An 18,146-nucleotide genomic window follows, 5' to 3' on the forward strand; every position below is an offset into this window, starting at 1 on the left:
GGTTGCCTTTCCACTTAGTAGTAGGTTTTGTGAGCTTCTAACTACCACATCCAGATCTGTATTCCACAGCACATCAATGTTTAATTTCTTCTCCTTCCTGTTCCCTAACCCCCTCTTAACAATGAGGCTCTTACCACAAGGGTCCGTAGACAGAGAGTCCCTGCAGGAGCACGGGGGTCCAGAGCAGCTACAAGATCCCACACTTTAATTTTTCTAAAGATCAAAAAGGGGACAAAAACCTTAATTAAAAGCAAAATTAAGGGACCACAAGAATAGCAAAATGTCATGGCAATAAATATGTATGGTGAATGTGATTTATATGATAAATGCAGCTCACAGGAATATATAAAAACTTTTTTGTTTTGGAGACTTGGTTCTTGCATTCATTCTTGGGTAGAGGTTATTGGTCTTAACAGGGGAAAATGTACAGGTTTAACCTAAAAACGAGAAATAGGTTAGCTTTAACCAAGCTGAAGATAGTGAATGGTAAAGTTACACCACACTTTGGGACCAGGAAGACATCTGATACATTAGACCTCTTAATGATATAAGAGGTCACTTCTTTCTGGTCAATTCTAAGAATGGCCCAGGTAACATGTACCAGAGGCCTGGAGCCCACTGAAGAACTATGGAGTTTATATAAGCACATTCTCATATTTTGATTTAAATAAGAGAAGTTTAGCTCTTCTAAAAATCAAACATAGGGTCACGTCTCCTCAAAGTAAGTAACAGACAAAATCCAAGAAAGGTGGGAACCGATCAAAACCAGGGCAATGAGAAAATATAACATAGCTGGAATGTCCTCACACCCTGAACAATTTCCCACTGGTAGAACAGTGATGGCTGGCTCAAAGTCGAGGAAGTGGTCTATTCCTGCTGCGGGAGCTGTCTTCATTACTACAGCTAGCTCCTAAATTAAGGTAATGTTGTAGTTTCTGATGTTTAAAAAGCTGTCAGTATGTGAATTACAGTCTTCCACTCCCCATTTGTACACTTTTGTACGAGTTTACTATGTGTTTAGCAGCCCTAGACACGGGATTCATTCACAATATGAATGGATTTTAAAACCACTGGAAATTAGACCAAAGAAAATAAAGATTACTAAACTTGTTGTCACTGAAATGCTAGGAGAAGTGAAGACAAGAAAGCTACACTTTCAGGAATTACTCAGAGAGATCCAAATTCAAGAGCCTACCACACTATGCCCCAAAAATACTGCCTCCAATATTTCTGTTTTATTAATAAGTCATTATTTTACACACATATCCTTATATACTGGGTTTTCCCAGTTCTTTGCTTTATAGGGTAAAACAGACAAAGGTATAACCAAATAACTAAAATGTTAATGAAAATCATGAGCAAACAAGTGCAAATAAATGATTGGGAAGAACATTGTAGAAAAGTAAACAAAGGAGAGGTGAACACATAGATTAGACACAAGAAATATTGTATCAGATCCTTTCTGTGAAATCCATAATCTTTTAGAGTCAGGGAAATACTGTATTTAACATCCTCAGGGAGGAGGGATCAAGATGTACACTTTTTTTTAAACCCTGCTAGCAAACTCACCCATCATAGGCCCCACTGACTATCCTCTTGTTATCAAATCGAATACAGCGCACCAGTTCCTCATGGCCTTCTAATACTCGTAAACACGCACCACATTCTATATCCCATAATCTGGAAGAGAAAATTGAGTCAAGTGAATTTTCATGTATTCTTTTCAAAGCTTGGCATGTTATAATAATATACTTCGCATGTCTTCAAAAAATCCACAAAAATAAAATCAATCAACATTCATACAAGAATGTATTGCCTTCAATGTAACTTATTTCCTTTCTGCTGTATACTCAGGCAGAAAAATATATGATTGAAGTTCAAATGAAGTATATATTTTCAAAGCACAATGCTTTATATAATCTGTAACCAGGGTCTCCAAGGTATAAAAAGGATGAATTCAATGTACCCAGTTGCCTGTGAAGGAAATGACCAAGCCAAGAAAAGTAATGCTTCCTGATATCACCAATAAGAACGAGAAGCAGAGTGCCAGTTATATCCTGCCCTCACAAAGCATGTCCACCTCTGTTACTAAGGACACTCTGTTTTCACCCACTGTGCAGGACAATCTTTCTCTATAATGGAAACAAAAAGCAAGTTCTCAAAAATGTTTATATACTAACTTAAAAAAATGGGTGGCTGGCTCAGTCAGAAGAGCTTGAGACCCTTGATCTCAGGGTTGTGAGTTTGTGAGCCCCATGTTGGGTACAGAGATTACTTAAAAAAATAAAATCTTAAAAACTGCATGCTTTCAGACCAATCCAAATGAAATGACAATTTCCTTATATATAATAATAGATCGGTTGTTTATTAAGTGGCCTTTTCATCCTCTTAGTACTTTTTGAAGGAAGGGAAAGGATTGATAAATCTTCCAAATTCTATTCATATCTCCGTCATTCATCTTTGTGAAGGGAAAACACCGAAAAGTACTTCAATCTGTGGGTTCTCCATGATTTCAAAGACTGGTAACTGCCTGGATAATTATGTAATGTGAAGAAAACAAAAGTGCACAATTTCTAGTAGGGAAACAAATCTTTCTTTCTTTCTTTCTTTTTTTTAAGAACACTGGTGGAGAGAAAAGGCCGTTGGCTATTTATTAGCACTTTTCAACTGTACACAGGAGGAATTTAAAGAGGAGGGCCTTCAACCTCCACCTACTTATCACTCTTGTCCACTTCCTCATTCAAGCAGTACCTTTAAAACAGGTCTATCTGGTAATGAAACTATTACAGGAAGGAAACACATCAACAAAAGGCTTTGCTGTGCTTTCTTTCTGCTTGGGGCAAACTTTTCTTTTCTTTTTCTTTCTTTCTTTTTTTTTTTTTTTGGCAAACTTTTGACCTATAAGAAGCTACAGAAAGGAAAAACATTTGGGAAGCCTGGCTGGCTCAGTCGGAGGAGCGTATGACTCTTGATCTCGGGGTTGTAAGTTGGAGCCCCATGATGGGGGTAGAGATTACTTAAAAATCTTTTAAAAAAAAAGGAAAAGAAAAAACATTTTATTATAAACATAACACACTCGAAGATCTGTTTGATCTGTGTGCTTACAATGAATGACAGGGTAACAGTGATCCCTTCCGGGTAAGAGCACCTGCTGCTCACCTGATAGTGTTGTCAGACGAGCCACTCACGACCAGCCTGTCTCTGTACTGCAAACAGGCAATGCCGCGTTTGTGTCCATTTAAGGTCCTTACAAATTCACAAGTACTTGTGTTCCATACCTGAAACAGAAATAGCATCTGGCAGTTGATTTGGTGCTTTTACTTGTAAGATCTATGGCAACTGGAGTCTTGGGGAAGCAGAAAATAGCACTGAGCCATTAGGGGGAAGTCAATTTCTCAAACCAAACCAAATCAAGGAGAGGGGAAAAAAAAGGACAAGTTTAATTCCCAATAACAAAAGACTAATTTATTGCTGGCTGCTATCACAGGAGAATTCCTCAAATTGATTTACTCTTATGGGGTTAATCTGGTTTGCAGACAGATTTTCTTGAAGCTAAATTTACCCCTGCCCTTCTCATCCTCACCATTATTTACAGGAATAAGATACCTAACCAAGATTTTCACATGGCTTGTCTCACTTGTTGCCTTTTTACACATAGACTAGTGTTTGAATTAAATATTAAATTACTCTACACTGACGTTTAAATATGAAATTTCCTTTGATCGGATTTTCACATGAACTTCCTTACTCTCAGTTGGGGACTTACTGAAAATGCCTCATTACCTTTATAGTCCTATCTCCAGATGCAGAAACGATGTACTTGTCATCGAAGTCTACAACATTGACAGCAGCTCGATGTCCGACTAGCACCCTCCGGAGGGTGATGTCAGTTGGGGAGGCCATATCCCATACAGCAATGGAACGGTCTTTGGAGCACGTCACCATCATGCCATTATTGAAACGCAAGTGCAGAACTGCTTCACAATGATGAATCAACGTGTTTAGCATTTCACCTGTATTTACATCCCACACCCTGGAACAAACAACATTAAAAAGGTTATCTGAGGTTTTGATGGTGCTCCTGCTTATAATCCTGTTTGAGTACCACATTCCCCACCCATCCCACCCCATTTTCATAATCAGTATTACACTTTACTCTCTAGCAGCTTTGAGGCTGAGCTGAGGTGAAGAGTTCTGATGGACCATGGGGAAGTAGATAGAGGGTTGGACTAGGAGAGCAGGAAAAGCAAGGGAGAGGGTGTTGCCAATGTGAAATCCTTAAGACACACTACTTGAAATCTAGGTGAGTTATGGGGAGTAGGAATGAGGATGCAACCACCATCACCTAACTGGGCCCAGACTTCAAGATTATTATAAAACTTCTGACATTCAATCTGATACCTTTAATGAGATACATTTTAAAGTAGGAATCTGACCAATAACAGTAGCATTGGTGTCCCACGGGTAGCCCTCAGTAAATAGAACTGACGCAGGCCAAGAAGCTTCTGTAACAGACTGACTTAGTACTATGGATTTGAGCCTAATAACCCTGGATCTTCGATCTCACCATACAGGCCAGGCACAAGATGAACTACACTCTAAGTCTAAGGCCCTATTTCTGTGCCTTGAATGGGGGCAGAGATCAAGAATAGCCATCCCATTGTAAATGGGGACTTACAGCAGCAGAGTGTGGGACACTTGGATAGCTTGAGAATTCTGTGTGATGGTATATTTAACTTTGATTACTCTATTTTTGTATATTTACTTGGATTTTCAAAACACACTGTACTTCCCTTTCCAATTTAAGCCCATCTTTTAGAAAATAATTTTGTCCCTTATCCTATAAATGATGTTAGTCTCTACAATGTTTTAGCTTCCTTGAGGCACTCCACAGCATCAATAAATGTTAAAAGTCGATAACTATAAGAACTGTGTTTGCTGTGCCTTTAAGTCAAAACACAAGAAACAGGAACAGCCTTTTCTATTCACAGAGGATAATTTCTAATGGTAAACATTTAACTTCAGAGAATCTAACAATGCAGTTAACTGCCTTTTTTTCTATTTTTTTTTTAAAGTTACTTTTGATGCATTATGTTTGCTAAACCCTTTAGCTTAAGGCAAAACTCCTAACAGAGGTTTCCAGCAGTGCTGCTGGTACCCAGAACTCAAGCTACACTGGACTCCAGCAGCATAATGGCTGTGTCATCAAATCACTAACGCCTCTGGAAATTGAAGGCCCCTCCCTGAGTAAAGCTTGCAATTAAAAACTGCAGGGATAGCAGGGGAGGGGCTGGCAAAGAGAGAGCACTGCTCACCTGTACACATTTTAAGGGAGATAATGCATGTCTATACCACAGTTAAAACCACCTGAAAGGAGGCTTTATTCCATTCACATCATTCCTCTGTGAGCTGGTTTTTGTAAAGAATGCAAGGTTTACCAAGTTTCTATAATGGATGATTCCCCCAAATTAAAACAGAGTATGTAGTTTCTTCAGTGTTCAAAAATGTAAACTTGCCTTAATCATTCCTAAATCAAGGTTTCTTTTTTTTTTTACTTTTTTTGAGATTTTATTTATTTATTTGACAGAGAAAGAAACAGCCAGTAAGAGAGGGAACACAAGCAGGGGGAGTGGGAGAGGAAGAAGCAGGCTCCCATTGGAGGAGCCCGATGTGGGGCTCGATCCCAGAACGCCAGGATCACACCCTGAGCTGAAGGCAGATGCCCAACGACTGAGCCACCCAGGTGCCCCTAAATCAAGGTTTCTAGGTGGACACAATGATGTGGAGAGCTAATGGTTTATTCTTCTTTAGTTATGAAGTTTCAGAACTGTGTTCATGCAGCTATATACAAAATTACTATCTATGACAAAGAACGGAGCAGATCTGATTTTCCAGAGTTAGAAAGATTATTTGTAATTTTCTACCTGACCGTGGAATCCGATGATCCAGTTATGATCACCCTCTCATCATACTGGAGACACAGGACAGAACCCGTGTGGCCTGTGAGAATTCGCTTGCATTCCAACGTGCTTTTATCCCAGATCTAGGATGGCAAACAAGATTCTTTTGATCAATGTGATAGTGGGGTGCTGCTGAGACTTGTTGGCTCTATTATGTGTTTGAGTCCCCAAAAGAATCAAAGCCCAGAGCAATGTGGAATGCCTTCTTTCTATAGGCATAGCTGAGCACTATACATATGTGGCTTCAATACTAATGCAGACTTTATCCTTCTCATTAAGGAACAGGGTAGCCTATAATTATGTGGGGCCCAAAGGAGCAATAGCACATTCAGTGCACTTTCAGAAGAGAATTTAACCCTAGGACTATCGATTTGTACATGCTTCCGGCAGGAAGCAGGTAACTGTCCTTTAAGGAAATGAGTCTGGCTTTGGGACTGGAAAACAACCTAAAACTCTCATTCACTTTCTGGAAATAATGCTTAAAGATGATGCTTGGACTGCCTTGTTAATGTGGACACCCTTGTTCATTCAGCTACCTTCTCATAACTAAACAGACCTCACCTTGATTGTGTTGTCTCGAAGGCCGCTTACTATCTTTTGATCATCATACTGTAAACAGTAAACTCCTTTGCTTGTTTCACTTCGGCAGTGGATTCTCTGTAAACTATGTCTTCCACATCTCCAATTAGATTCTATGGTCTGAGGTGAAGGAACGGTAAAGAGGAAGTAATTAGGAAAGGACCAGGACTAAATTCTTACCTGACTTTCATGGCAACCAATGACAAATGCTCAATGCTTCACTCTATTAAATACATAGACCTTAAGGCAAACTAAAAATGCTTTTAAAAAGCCACTGTTTAAAACTGCATAACATTTTTCCATTTGCAAAGTGACTAAAGGCTTATTTTCTAGAGTTCTCCTGCACATAACTCATCCAATTAAATGATAAACGGGTGGAAAGAGGGCAACACAGGGCAAGCTATGAACTATATAAAGTTATGTGCTCAGTGGTCCTCACACATATGTGGTGGCCATTTTACTAGTGAACTTCCAGAGAGGCTCAATTCAGAAGATGTCTGAATATCAGATTATAAGTGCAACTTTAACAGTCTCACTGCTATTGCACGAAGATATCATCTTCTCTCTCATTTATCTAGCAGTAAACAATTTTAAAAGCTTTAAATTTTTTCACCTGGCAATTTACTATATTTTACCTACCCTATTTACTTAAAAGAAATTTATTTTTAACCCACATTAATAAACCTATATGGGTTTGCTGTAATAATGCTGTTATTGAAGAATGCTGATGATTCTCTAGTATTTGGCAAATATTCAAATATACATACATAGATTCTTACCTCAATGTCTTGTATAATTTTAGGATAAAGTGCTCTATAAAAAGAGTTGGGAGGAGCATTCCCATCAGGAGGTTTATTTTTGAATAAATACTGTCCCCTAAAAAACAACAAATATTTCCCAATAAAAATCATAACATTATACATTTACAAGGAGCTTCATATTTCTTCAAAGTGTTTTCACAGCTACCATTCTATATAATCTCTATAACTAGCCTGGAAAGGCATGAAGTTAAGCCCGATTTTAGGAGTCCCATGTCAAGGAATAACTTTCTGAGTCAACACTGATTGTCAATATGATGACCTCCAGTGTAGCCATCAGAGTATAATGTTATAAGGTCAACAAACAGACTATGTATAATCAGAATTTATCAACTGGCCTTTCAGACCTCTGCAACATATAGATTCATTGGTCTTATCTTTTGAAAATTTTGTTGGTGATGATAACTACTATCTCTGAACTGGGCACATGCCCCATGGTTTTCTGTTTTTGTTTTTTTCCCCCACTGAGTAAAGCTGTGCCAGTGTCAGTCTAGCATCGTGGGCAGTGAGAACGCCTCTGTCATGGAGTTCATTTTTTCTAGTCTTCATTTATGCATTTATATGGGGTAACGTGGGGTGGCAGCTCAGGCACCCAGGCTGCTTGTGATCGGTACAGCTATGCTTTAAAAGGAGTAATTCAGTTCATTTCGACAGAAAACAAAGGGAACACAGGAGTGTCCAGCAGCAGGTATAGAAGAAGATGAAAATGCCTAAGAGCACGGTGCTGTCAAGTCTAAGGCATGACATTCTTTCACAGGTGTGTTCCTGGCTACACACATACATCCATGCATTTTACTGCCTTTCCTTGATTCCAGTGAGCAACATTTGTTAGCATCTCCTTCCTTATGACAGCACATCTCTGGAATACTCATATCCCAAGCTAGATCTTTGCTACAAAAAAAAATCAGTAAATGGCAATCACTTCCTGCTGGGTAAAAAATTTAATTCCTCATCCTGAAGTTAAGAACCCACCAAACACGGTGTGGAAGCTAGTAAACCCCACTATGGGTGTACTAACTGCTGTTCTCACTGGCACCGTGCCTTGCAAAGTGGAGATAGGCAGAAATGCCTCTGAGTGTAATCCTGGCACCAGAGAAATCATGTTTTCTCTGGGCCAGTCATCCACTCCTCCCTCTATAGCTCCATTACAATATAATTAATTGTTCAATGTCTCCAGGAGCGCTTCTCCCCTGCCCTCTTCCTATTATACACCTTGAAAATTAGTTGAGAAAATTTCCTATCAGGAAGGTAACTGGCTTTCACTGCTGTGTTAATACAGGAAGGGAAATCTACACTGGAGAAGCTAAAATAATAGTTTTTAAAAAGGGGCTAATAGGAGCAAGAAACATGATACACTAATATAAAGGGCAAAGAAGACACATTATGAAATAATTCTAGGTTTCAAGTATACGTCTCTGAGCAATCTTATTCTATAAACACACTGCAAGCAAACAACAGATTTTGAATGAAGAAATTTTAAATCTGGTTAATAATATAACTTAATAATTTCAATTCCAACATCCTTTCATGAGGTGAGAATCACTACATTTATTTTGCAGATAAAGAAATCAAATGTCAGGGAGATTAGGTAACCTGTTCAAGGTCACATAGCCAGCGAGCAGACCTGGAATTTGAATGTAAGGCTGACTTCAGAGCCTACACTCTTAATTACTTTATTGTCTCCCAGGGCCCACCATCCCTCACAGATTCCTGTCTCCTTTTAATCTCTGCCAACTGAATACAGGCACCCCAGGATTTTCTTCATATATAACGAAACTATCTCTAAATCCTAAGAAAAGAGAAACCATATAAGCCTCTGATCTCATTTTTTACCCCAATGTATTTTTCATGCCATGCTGAAGTATCCAAATTTCTTTAAAGTTAAAGGTGCTACAAAAAAAGGGTGGCTAGTTGTTGAAAACTGGTTTTTCAGTCTACATCTGTGGTATAAGTCAAAACCTTTTATGATGGAAGCTCTCTCACAACAGGGACCACTTCTATGTGAAATGCCTAGTACCTTTCAGAATGTGAGTACATGATAAATGCCAAATATTAAATTTAGAATGTTATCATAAAATGTGATCTGCTGATTAAGAAAATGGACTTCCCCAAGTGATCTTTTATTATACTTTTAAGAGTTACCATTACTGAGCAGAGAGAGCACATTCAGTATTATTCAAGACAGAAAATGACAGAGTTCATGTCATGAACTGTCAAATTCACCTAGATACAAAATACAACGGTGGAGTAGAAGTTAAACCCAAATTTTCATTGGAGAACTAGATATACTTATTTATTTTTGGTTGGAGAAAATGGAAGAAACTTTCAAAGCCAGCATTTGGGGAAAGGTATGACAGAAAGACTTTATTGACACAGTAGGCTTAGTAAAACAATCTGAAAGAAGATGAGAAAGTGATCATAGATTAAATTTTTTTAAAAGTAGGTGAGGACACTAACACAAGAAGAAAGACAACATTTAAAAATAGAAGCAGCCAGAGAAGTCAAGGGTATATTAGAAAAGGTCTTCATGGGGTGGACAAATATTTGTAATTTCACAGGGCTCTATCAAGCCAAGATGACAAATGTGGCCAAAGACAAAGGAATATGGTCTGAACTCCAAAGGATACTCAAAAGAACAGGAATGGGTTCCTGTGGTTGAAAAGATAGGTAAAAGAGTGATAACTGAATAGACAGGGGTTAAGAGTGAGAATTAATACTAGATCCTAGATTATTCCTCAGCCATCCCTTCACAACACCCCTTTAAAAGGCCAAAAGGCCATCCTTTCAATTATCTTGTTTGTTTTCTTTCTTTGTAACTAACATAACCGATCTTGCTATTTACTGCCACCCCCAAGCAAAACTGTGGAGCCTATGCTTATCTTTGGCATTTTCACATGCATCTGCCCAAATCTGCCCATCTATTTCTTCTTCTTGCCTTCAAAAAAAAGTATCAGTAAACTCCTAATGTCTGATAAAGGTCTACTGTTATTTACAGTCTAAATGGGAGCAAAGTGTATTTTAACAGGGAAGAAAACCTTTATCACTATGGGAGTGAATCTCTGTAATGGAGATTTCAGGCAAGGAGTTCCAATTTGGAGGAGAGTTTCTTTTCTTTTTTTTAAATTTTCTCTTCTTTTTTTCCCCTGAGGGGGAAGTGGAATATTCCTAGTACCCTAAAATTTTCCCATGTCAGCAACTGCTCTATATCTAAGGCTGGTCCTGACATGTTTAGCAAAATGCGGGACTTTGAATCCCATACAACTATATACTTTTTTGCTTTTTTATACTATAAAGAGTTTATTTCCAAAGTATGAATTAAGTTATGAAAGGTTTCAATTTTTCTATATAGTGAAGTAAGTGAGAATAAGAAAAACATATTTGGGAAGAACAACACTATGCTTTCATTTATTCATTTTTATATAGCCAAAGAATTGCCTGGCATTTGCTTCCTTTAAATGAATTTGAGAGAAATTTTAAAGTCTTCCCAATAGAAATGACAGAAATTTCTTGAAGCATTTGGTATAATACTTAGAGGTCATTATGTTTATTATATATTAATGAATTTCAAAGATGCAAAAAAAAAAATGAAAAAGAAAAGAAAAAGAAGCCAGCTATATTTTAATGAAAATTGCTAAGAAAAGCTGATCCTCTTTTCTTAACTGTTTTGTATCTCTTTATGGTCCAAGATAAATAATTGATAAAATTAATTGCTCAGGATATCCCTGAGCACATATATGCCTGCTGGTGCATATCCATCAGCTAAAATACTTAATATGTCACCTTTATTTTACTTATGAAATATTCACACCTTTCTTATAGTGACATTCTAGCGACATCCTCTGAGAGGAAAGTACATATAGAAGGCATCTTCCACAAGTTCTAATGAAATGATGCGCTTGTGTTAAAAGAACAACAGAATCAGTGAAGTCTCTTAGGCTGCTACCTATACATAATGCCTTAAGGAATTTGGGATTAAGCAGTACAATCTTGAGAAAATATGGGTCTTATGAAGAAAACAGTGATATACACTAGATCCCACATTTCACTCTTTCTGATACCTAGAGTTCTTATTCTAGTTGAGTGTAAAAATAATTTTGATTACAAAGGTGAGAAAACACCACAGGCATGGATTAAAGACAAGAAATTTTCTGAAGGAGAAAAAACTTCTTTGTTCAGGATTGTTTCAGGCATCTGATGGCTTCTGTGTGATTTAAAGTCATCTGTCTTACAAACTGCCTATCAGCCCTTTGTCAGGACACTAGTTTCTGCCCAGAGAATAGAACACTCTAAACAGAAGTCAGTTTTTATTTTTATTTTTTATTTATTTTTTAAAAGATTTTATTTATTTGACAGAGAGAGAGAGAGAGACAGGCAGCGAGAGAGGGAACATAAGCAAGGGGAGTGGGAGAGGAAGAACCAGTCTCCCAGCAGAGGAGCCTGATGCAGGGCTCGATCCCATAACGCTGGGATCACGCCCTGACCCGAAGGCAGACACTTAACGACTGAGCCACCCAGGCGCCCCTAAACAGAAGTCAGTTTTTTTTTTTTTAAAGATTTTTATTTATTTGACAGAGAGAGACACCAGCGAGAGAGGGAACACAAGCAGGGGGAGTGGGAGAGGAAGCAGGCTCCCAGCGGAGGAGCGTGATATGGGGCTCGATCCCAGGACTCTGGGATCACACCCTGAGCCGAAGGCAGGCGCTTAACGACTGCGCCACCCAGGCGCCCCAGAAGTCAGTTTTTAATAATTTTTTTGCAAAGCAGTATTAACACACTATTATGTCATTTATCAGTGATTGGCCAGAAGAAAAACAGCTAATACATGTATAACTATTTTACATTTTGTGCTATAAACCAGCTAAATCATTATATTAAATGATAAGCAGTCTCACTGTTCCCAGTGTTATTCCAATAATTCTGAATGGCCAGGTCCTGAAGCTCATCAATAACAGTAGGAAAGTTAAAAGGCTCACCACCCTCTTCGTTCTGCCAGGCCTCTCCACAGAGAATCTGTCCTGACCATTCTCTCAATGAGCTTCTTCCATAACATGCCATCAGATGTCACTCGGTACCATTCCTTACATACAAGTTCAGCAGCACATAGTGATTTGGCATCCAGGTATGACAGAATGTTCTCAGCAATGTGATCCAAACCCCGAGCTGTTGGTGGGGGGTGGAGGCAAAGAAGAAGAATATAGGTGGTGAATGATTTTTTACAAAAGGTCCTTGAAAACAGAACAGCATTTATTCTGCTCTGAAGGCACATCATTGTCCCTAGTGTGGTCCAGTTTCTTTTTCAAACAGAAACTTGGGTAAAATGAGTGTCAATAATTTTTCCATAAGGTTATAGAAATGAACAATATTTTCCATCTTCCTTTAGATAAGGAAGTTAAAGCTAACAACTAGCAAACCCCCCAAGACATTAAAAATAAAAAGGATTCCAGAAAACGATTCACATCTATCTATATGGATTTCAGCACTAGGGGATGTTCTATGGATGGCATCTCAAAGTCTGTGATTCAGACCCCCCCAAATCTCTATATTAGGTCCATTTCTCATTCTGTTTCTATTACTGCTGCAGTTCCAAAGCTGTTCAGTAAAAGAAATATCCTTTAAATGTACTGGGGGAGAGGCACTAAGTCAGAATGTGCTGGGTTATAGAATTTTGGGCATGCAGAAAGGAAAGAAGAAAGAAATACAGATTGGTATAGAGATATCCCAAGAGGAAAGACAGAGAGGTATGTTTAAGTTCAAGTATGAGTTTAATTTCAGATGTTTAAAAAAACTATATTTGATAGTAGTTGCTGCCACAAAACCTAAATGGCAGTTGACAAAAAAAAAAAAAAAAAAAAGAAAGAAAGAAAAGAAAAGAAAAGAAAAGAAAAGAAAAGAAAAGAAAAGAAAGAAAAGGAAAAGAAGAAAACAAAACCCAGACCAATAAATAACTTGCTTACCATTTCAGAGACCATTCTGTAGGATGTACAGAGGAAAACAGTGGAAGTAGCTCTTGGGCTGCCTAAACTGGATGGGCTTCCCAATTAAAATACTCTACCACCCAAATCTGTACTGAGGCCTCAGAGGTATATGATGATCATACTAATAAAGCTTTTGGCTGCCGTTCTCATTCACAAGTGAGACAAACACATTCAAAGTTATTTCTCTTTCAGGTTACATATCAGAGGTTTGCTAAAGACTTAAATAGTGCAAAAGGATGCCTCCATACTCTGACTCCTTGAGGCACAAACTTAACAAATAGGAAAGAGAACACCACATTTCATTTTGTGCCTTTTCCTTGAATCACACAAAGACACACTTGGACGCCATTAGCAACAATCCAAATGTGCTTAAACATTATTCTAATTATGGATTAGAATGTATGGATATCAGTCACATTTTTCAGCAGATCTGGAAAAGAAAGCATTAAATGGATTTTGTTTGGCTGTTATCACATGTTCATATTTAAGCATAAGCAGATGGAGGCATCCATCACCTAATTCTTATTAAAGGGAAATGACTATGAGCCAATTAAAGATATAATAATTAGTCCTTCATGCAAAAAACAGTGATGATACAATTCCTGCATGTTTAAACTGAAACTTTCTATGCCATCAGAAGTTTCCAAAATCCATTCCTCTGTTTTTAATGGTTATCATCAAATTGTTCCTGATCTTTCACTATGTCCCTACAATAAGTCTTTGGAAGTAATTTCACCTAACACTCCAAACAAACCCATTACATTAATGGATTACAGGCATTTTTTGAAGTAGTTTGGTTTACTAAATGTAGCCAGATGGTGTAGGTTTAGAAGTTAAAATGGCCATAAAACATTAGACTGATGATTTAATATCTTATAAAGTGGTCAGCAAATACACACCAGGGATCAGGATTAGGCAAAGGATACACAGGTCTAATCAACTCCTGTTCAATTCTTAGTGGTGTATGCTTGAGATAGTAGCATGTCTTGATAACTGGGGAGAGCACAGTAATGAGGTACACACAGATTGTTCACACAATGAAAACTGTTTGCCTATGGCTAAAACAAAATCCAATGAGTGAAGAGGGGCCAGAAGTCTATTCTATTTAACAAAAAATATAGCTACAAATGGTTATTTCTAAGCTATACATAGGTATTTCTTTTGTTCTAAAGGGTGATTTAAATTCCAATTTTGGAAAAACAAATTTAAAAAATAATTGGCAAAGATTAAGCAAAGTAGTAATACACAGTTTTGCGGAGAGTTGGTATATTTTTCATAGAGGATAGTTTGGCACAAGTATTAAAAGCCTTGAAAATGTCCATAATTCTTTAATAAAGGAATCCCACTTCTGTTATTTTTTCCTAGGATGCCCAAAAGATTAGTGAATAAGAATGTCCACCATAGCAAAGTTTATCATAGGAAAAACATTTTAAACTACCTAAATGTTCAAAAAAGGGGTTAAATAATACGTGCTTTGGCCATCGTAAAGAATATGTAATACTATAAGTAATTATGTTTTAAAAGAACACTTAGGAAAATACATTAAGAGACTATAGTAAGAAGAAATGTTACAAACACTTACGATCCCAACTTTAAAAGGAAATATACACAGCTAGAAAAAATAGTAAGGCCAAGTATTAATAGCATATTAGCTATTAGTTAAACAGTAAGGCCAAAATATTAATAGTATATTAGCACCTCTCTCTGAATGGTGGGGTTCTGGGAAATCTCATATTTTTATATTTTAAACTGTTTTGAATTTCCTAAATTTCCTATAACTTCTATAATCAGGAAACTGAAAAAAAATAAAAACAAGGTATGATATTTTATAGATTCATCTTTTGTATTCTATTTTCTTCTTCTTCTTTTTTTTATTTTTTTCTCAGAGTGAGAGAGTGCTAGCAAGCCAGCATGGGGGAGGGACAGAGGGAAAGAGAGAATCGAGCCCAAGGTAGGGCCTGATCTCCTGACCCTGAGGTCATGACCTGAACCAAAATAAAAAATCAAACGCTTAACCTGACTGAGCCACAGAGGTGCCCCTGCACTGTATTTTCTTCTAAAATAAACTTTTAACAAAGAGGACAACCCATTTGCCCCAAATACTGATGTCTACATAGGGTGTCCTAGGATAAGCATCGAGCATTCAGTAAAACTACATCATCCTCCCACCCCCCCAAAAAATATTTTAAGTGTGTGTGCATGTATTTAAACATATATGTATATAGTTTATAAAAGCTATTTGCTTACTGAGAAAGTGAGACTGCAAAGCTGGGAGTTTACATATTTAATGTCATAAGACTCCTGAGGTACTTCTCTTTCTAAAATACTCAAAAATGTTTCCTATTCAGTCCTATAATTTAAATATTCTGATGATAAATTCCCATAGAAACCCAAATCCAAGTACCTAAGTTAGCATATCTTAAAAACTAAGACACATTATTGAGGTAACACCTCAGAAAATATTTTATTTGCATCTCTGAATGGGTAAGAACAGGATGACTAGAAGGGCATGAGATACACAGAAGACAGGGGAAAGAGGAGTCTCTATTTCCAGGGTGTGACTTTGGGTATTTATACCCCAAGAAGGTACGATTAAAGGACTCAGTTTATAAAAATCAAGCCAACAAAGACTTTTAAAAAGAGAGATGAAGATCCAGTTCCATTACCATTGTAACATATCTTCCAGGCAAATTAATGGCCCACAAATACCCGTAGACGTACCTGGCAGAGCAGTTATGAAATCCCTCTGCAACATAGGTTTAAGATATGAGTTTATGTGCCCATGTTGGTAATGACACATTTGGGATATAAGATGTTCCACAAATTCCACTTGATCGGACTCTGACCACTGCTCAAAATATTTGACACACAGTTCCTTTTCCTTCTCATAGCTTGCTGAGAGTTTTCGTTGCTTGGGCACAATCATACTGGAAGTGCCATTGGCAAGTTTTGTCTGCAGAAAGAGTGGATTAAAAGAAACATAAAACAGTAAGTACTGAAAATGAGGGAAAGAGATACTTTTCTGATCCGGAATGCTATGTTACGTCTATATGATGGAGCTCACTCTGTTACTCATTAGTAATTGGATATTTGTGAACAGCAATTACATGGAAAACCACACAAAGACCACAGTAAGTTGGTAAATCAGGAATAATGCTGGACAACTGGGCATCCATTCCTAAAAATTCACAGGAAGATATTATTTGGAGATCTACAGATGAAAACTGAAAGCTGAAAGTATGTTAAGTTTTTATTACTAACAAGCGAAAAAGCTAATTTGCTTTTTCTTGTATACACAAGTTACTGGACATTTATACAATTACTTACTCACAACTTATTTTTTAATAGTCAAATAAGAAACCTTCCATGCAAAGAAAGGCTGATGAATAATTTGAGACTCTAGTACCTTTGGAGATAAAGCTTAACTATAACATTTATATGCTCCTTTTCCTTCTAAAAAAGAAATCAAAATTACATGCCATAAAATCTTTTTATTAATTAGTTCATTCAGTAAATGTCAACTGAGCACATACAATGTATCAAACACTGTCCTAGGTGCTACGGATACAACACTGAACAAAAATATCGGTCTCTATCATCAGGCACTTATACTGTAGTGTGTACAGCAAGACAAAACCATAAACAAACAAATAGAAAATATAATGTGAATAGTGCTATTAAGAAAAGGGGATAGAAAAAGCATAGGTGTTATTGTAGTAGGCAAAATTCTAAGACGGTTGCCCCCAAGATTCTTGGCCCCTGGTGTACACATATCTTCTCTCAGCTATTCAAACACACACATAGCTACTGTTTTGATAAGGTGCCAAATCAGCAGACCTTAAGATAGGGAGATTACCGCGATGGGTCTGACCTATCAAGTGAGTCTTTTAAAAGCAGAGAGTTTGCTCCAGTTGGTTGCTGAAGAAGGCGGACCACACGGAAAAGGATGTGGTCAGCCTCTGGGAGCTGACAGAGCTCCCAGATGACAGCCAGTAAGGAAATGGAGACCTCAGTCCTACAAAGGCAAGGAACTGAATTCTGGCAACAATGATCTGAGAAGAAGATTTTCCCTCAGAGCCTCCAGATGTGAACTCGGCCTGGTCAGCATCTTCATTTCAGCCTTGCGAGACTAGCAGCAGAGGACCCCCACAGCCATGCTGTGCCAGAATTCTGACCTAGAAAATGGTGAGCTGATGAATGGGTGCTATTTTAACCTGATAATTTGTTATGTAGCAATTAAAAAAAACACCAAAAACTAATATAATTATTTAAGTCTGAGGGGTCAAAGATAGTTTCACTAAACATATGACATTTAAACAGACATGATGGAAATGAGGGAACTAGACATTATGTTACATGGTGGGGGAAGAAAAGACTAGGGCAAAGAGAATCTGAGGGCAAAAGTCCTGGGTGGCAGTCTATCTGGCATGTTCAAGGAACAGGCAGGAGGCCCAGGGTGGTTTGAAACAAGTGAACAAGGAGAAGTTGGAGTAGTCCAAGCCAGATCATCCAGGTCATTTAGGTGGTGGTAGCTAATCTCCAATGATGGCTTGAAACACATCCATCCCTCCCTGAACATGAATGCCATTCCTCCCATGAAAAGGTAGAGTTTATCCTAGCCCTTGAATCTGGGCTTTGGCTAACAGAATATAGAAAAAGTGACATTCTAGGACTCCTGAGTCCAGGCAGCTTCTGCTTAATTCTTCTTAGAGCCTTGAGCCACCACGTAAGAGATTCAGGCTACCCTGCTGGAGAGGGAAGTTGGGCAGATAGGAAGCTATGCAGAGTGAGAGGTCACATGGAGAATCACCTAG

At 37.8% G+C, this 18,146-nt stretch overlaps 1 protein-coding gene across 12 annotated transcripts in view; it reads right to left on the reverse strand.

Moving 5' to 3' along the window:
- BTRC (beta-transducin repeat containing E3 ubiquitin protein ligase) overlaps positions 1-18,146 on the reverse strand; it is a 169,857-nt gene that overhangs the window by 13,269 nt on the left and 138,442 nt on the right. For all 12 annotated transcript variants that reach the window (XM_045802917.2, XM_045802916.2, XM_045802915.2 and 9 more), the window contains 9 exons: positions 16,054-16,285; positions 12,331-12,517; positions 7,319-7,415; positions 6,522-6,659; positions 5,925-6,043; positions 3,784-4,033; positions 3,160-3,278; positions 1,570-1,680; positions 135-213 (listed from right to left, as the gene is read on the reverse strand). In XM_045802917.2, the coding sequence (XP_045658873.1) occupies positions 135-213; positions 1,570-1,680; positions 3,160-3,278; positions 3,784-4,033; positions 5,925-6,043; positions 6,522-6,659; positions 7,319-7,415; positions 12,331-12,517; positions 16,054-16,285 (1,332 nt within the window). The remainder of the gene's footprint in view (positions 1-134; positions 214-1,569; positions 1,681-3,159; positions 3,279-3,783; positions 4,034-5,924; positions 6,044-6,521; positions 6,660-7,318; positions 7,416-12,330; positions 12,518-16,053; positions 16,286-18,146) is intronic.

This window comes from Ursus americanus, chromosome 6 (genome assembly GCF_024610735.1).
Source record: "Ursus americanus isolate L20-20 chromosome 6, mUrsAme1.1.p, whole genome shotgun sequence".
NCBI lineage: Eukaryota > Metazoa > Chordata > Mammalia > Carnivora > Ursidae > Ursus > Ursus americanus.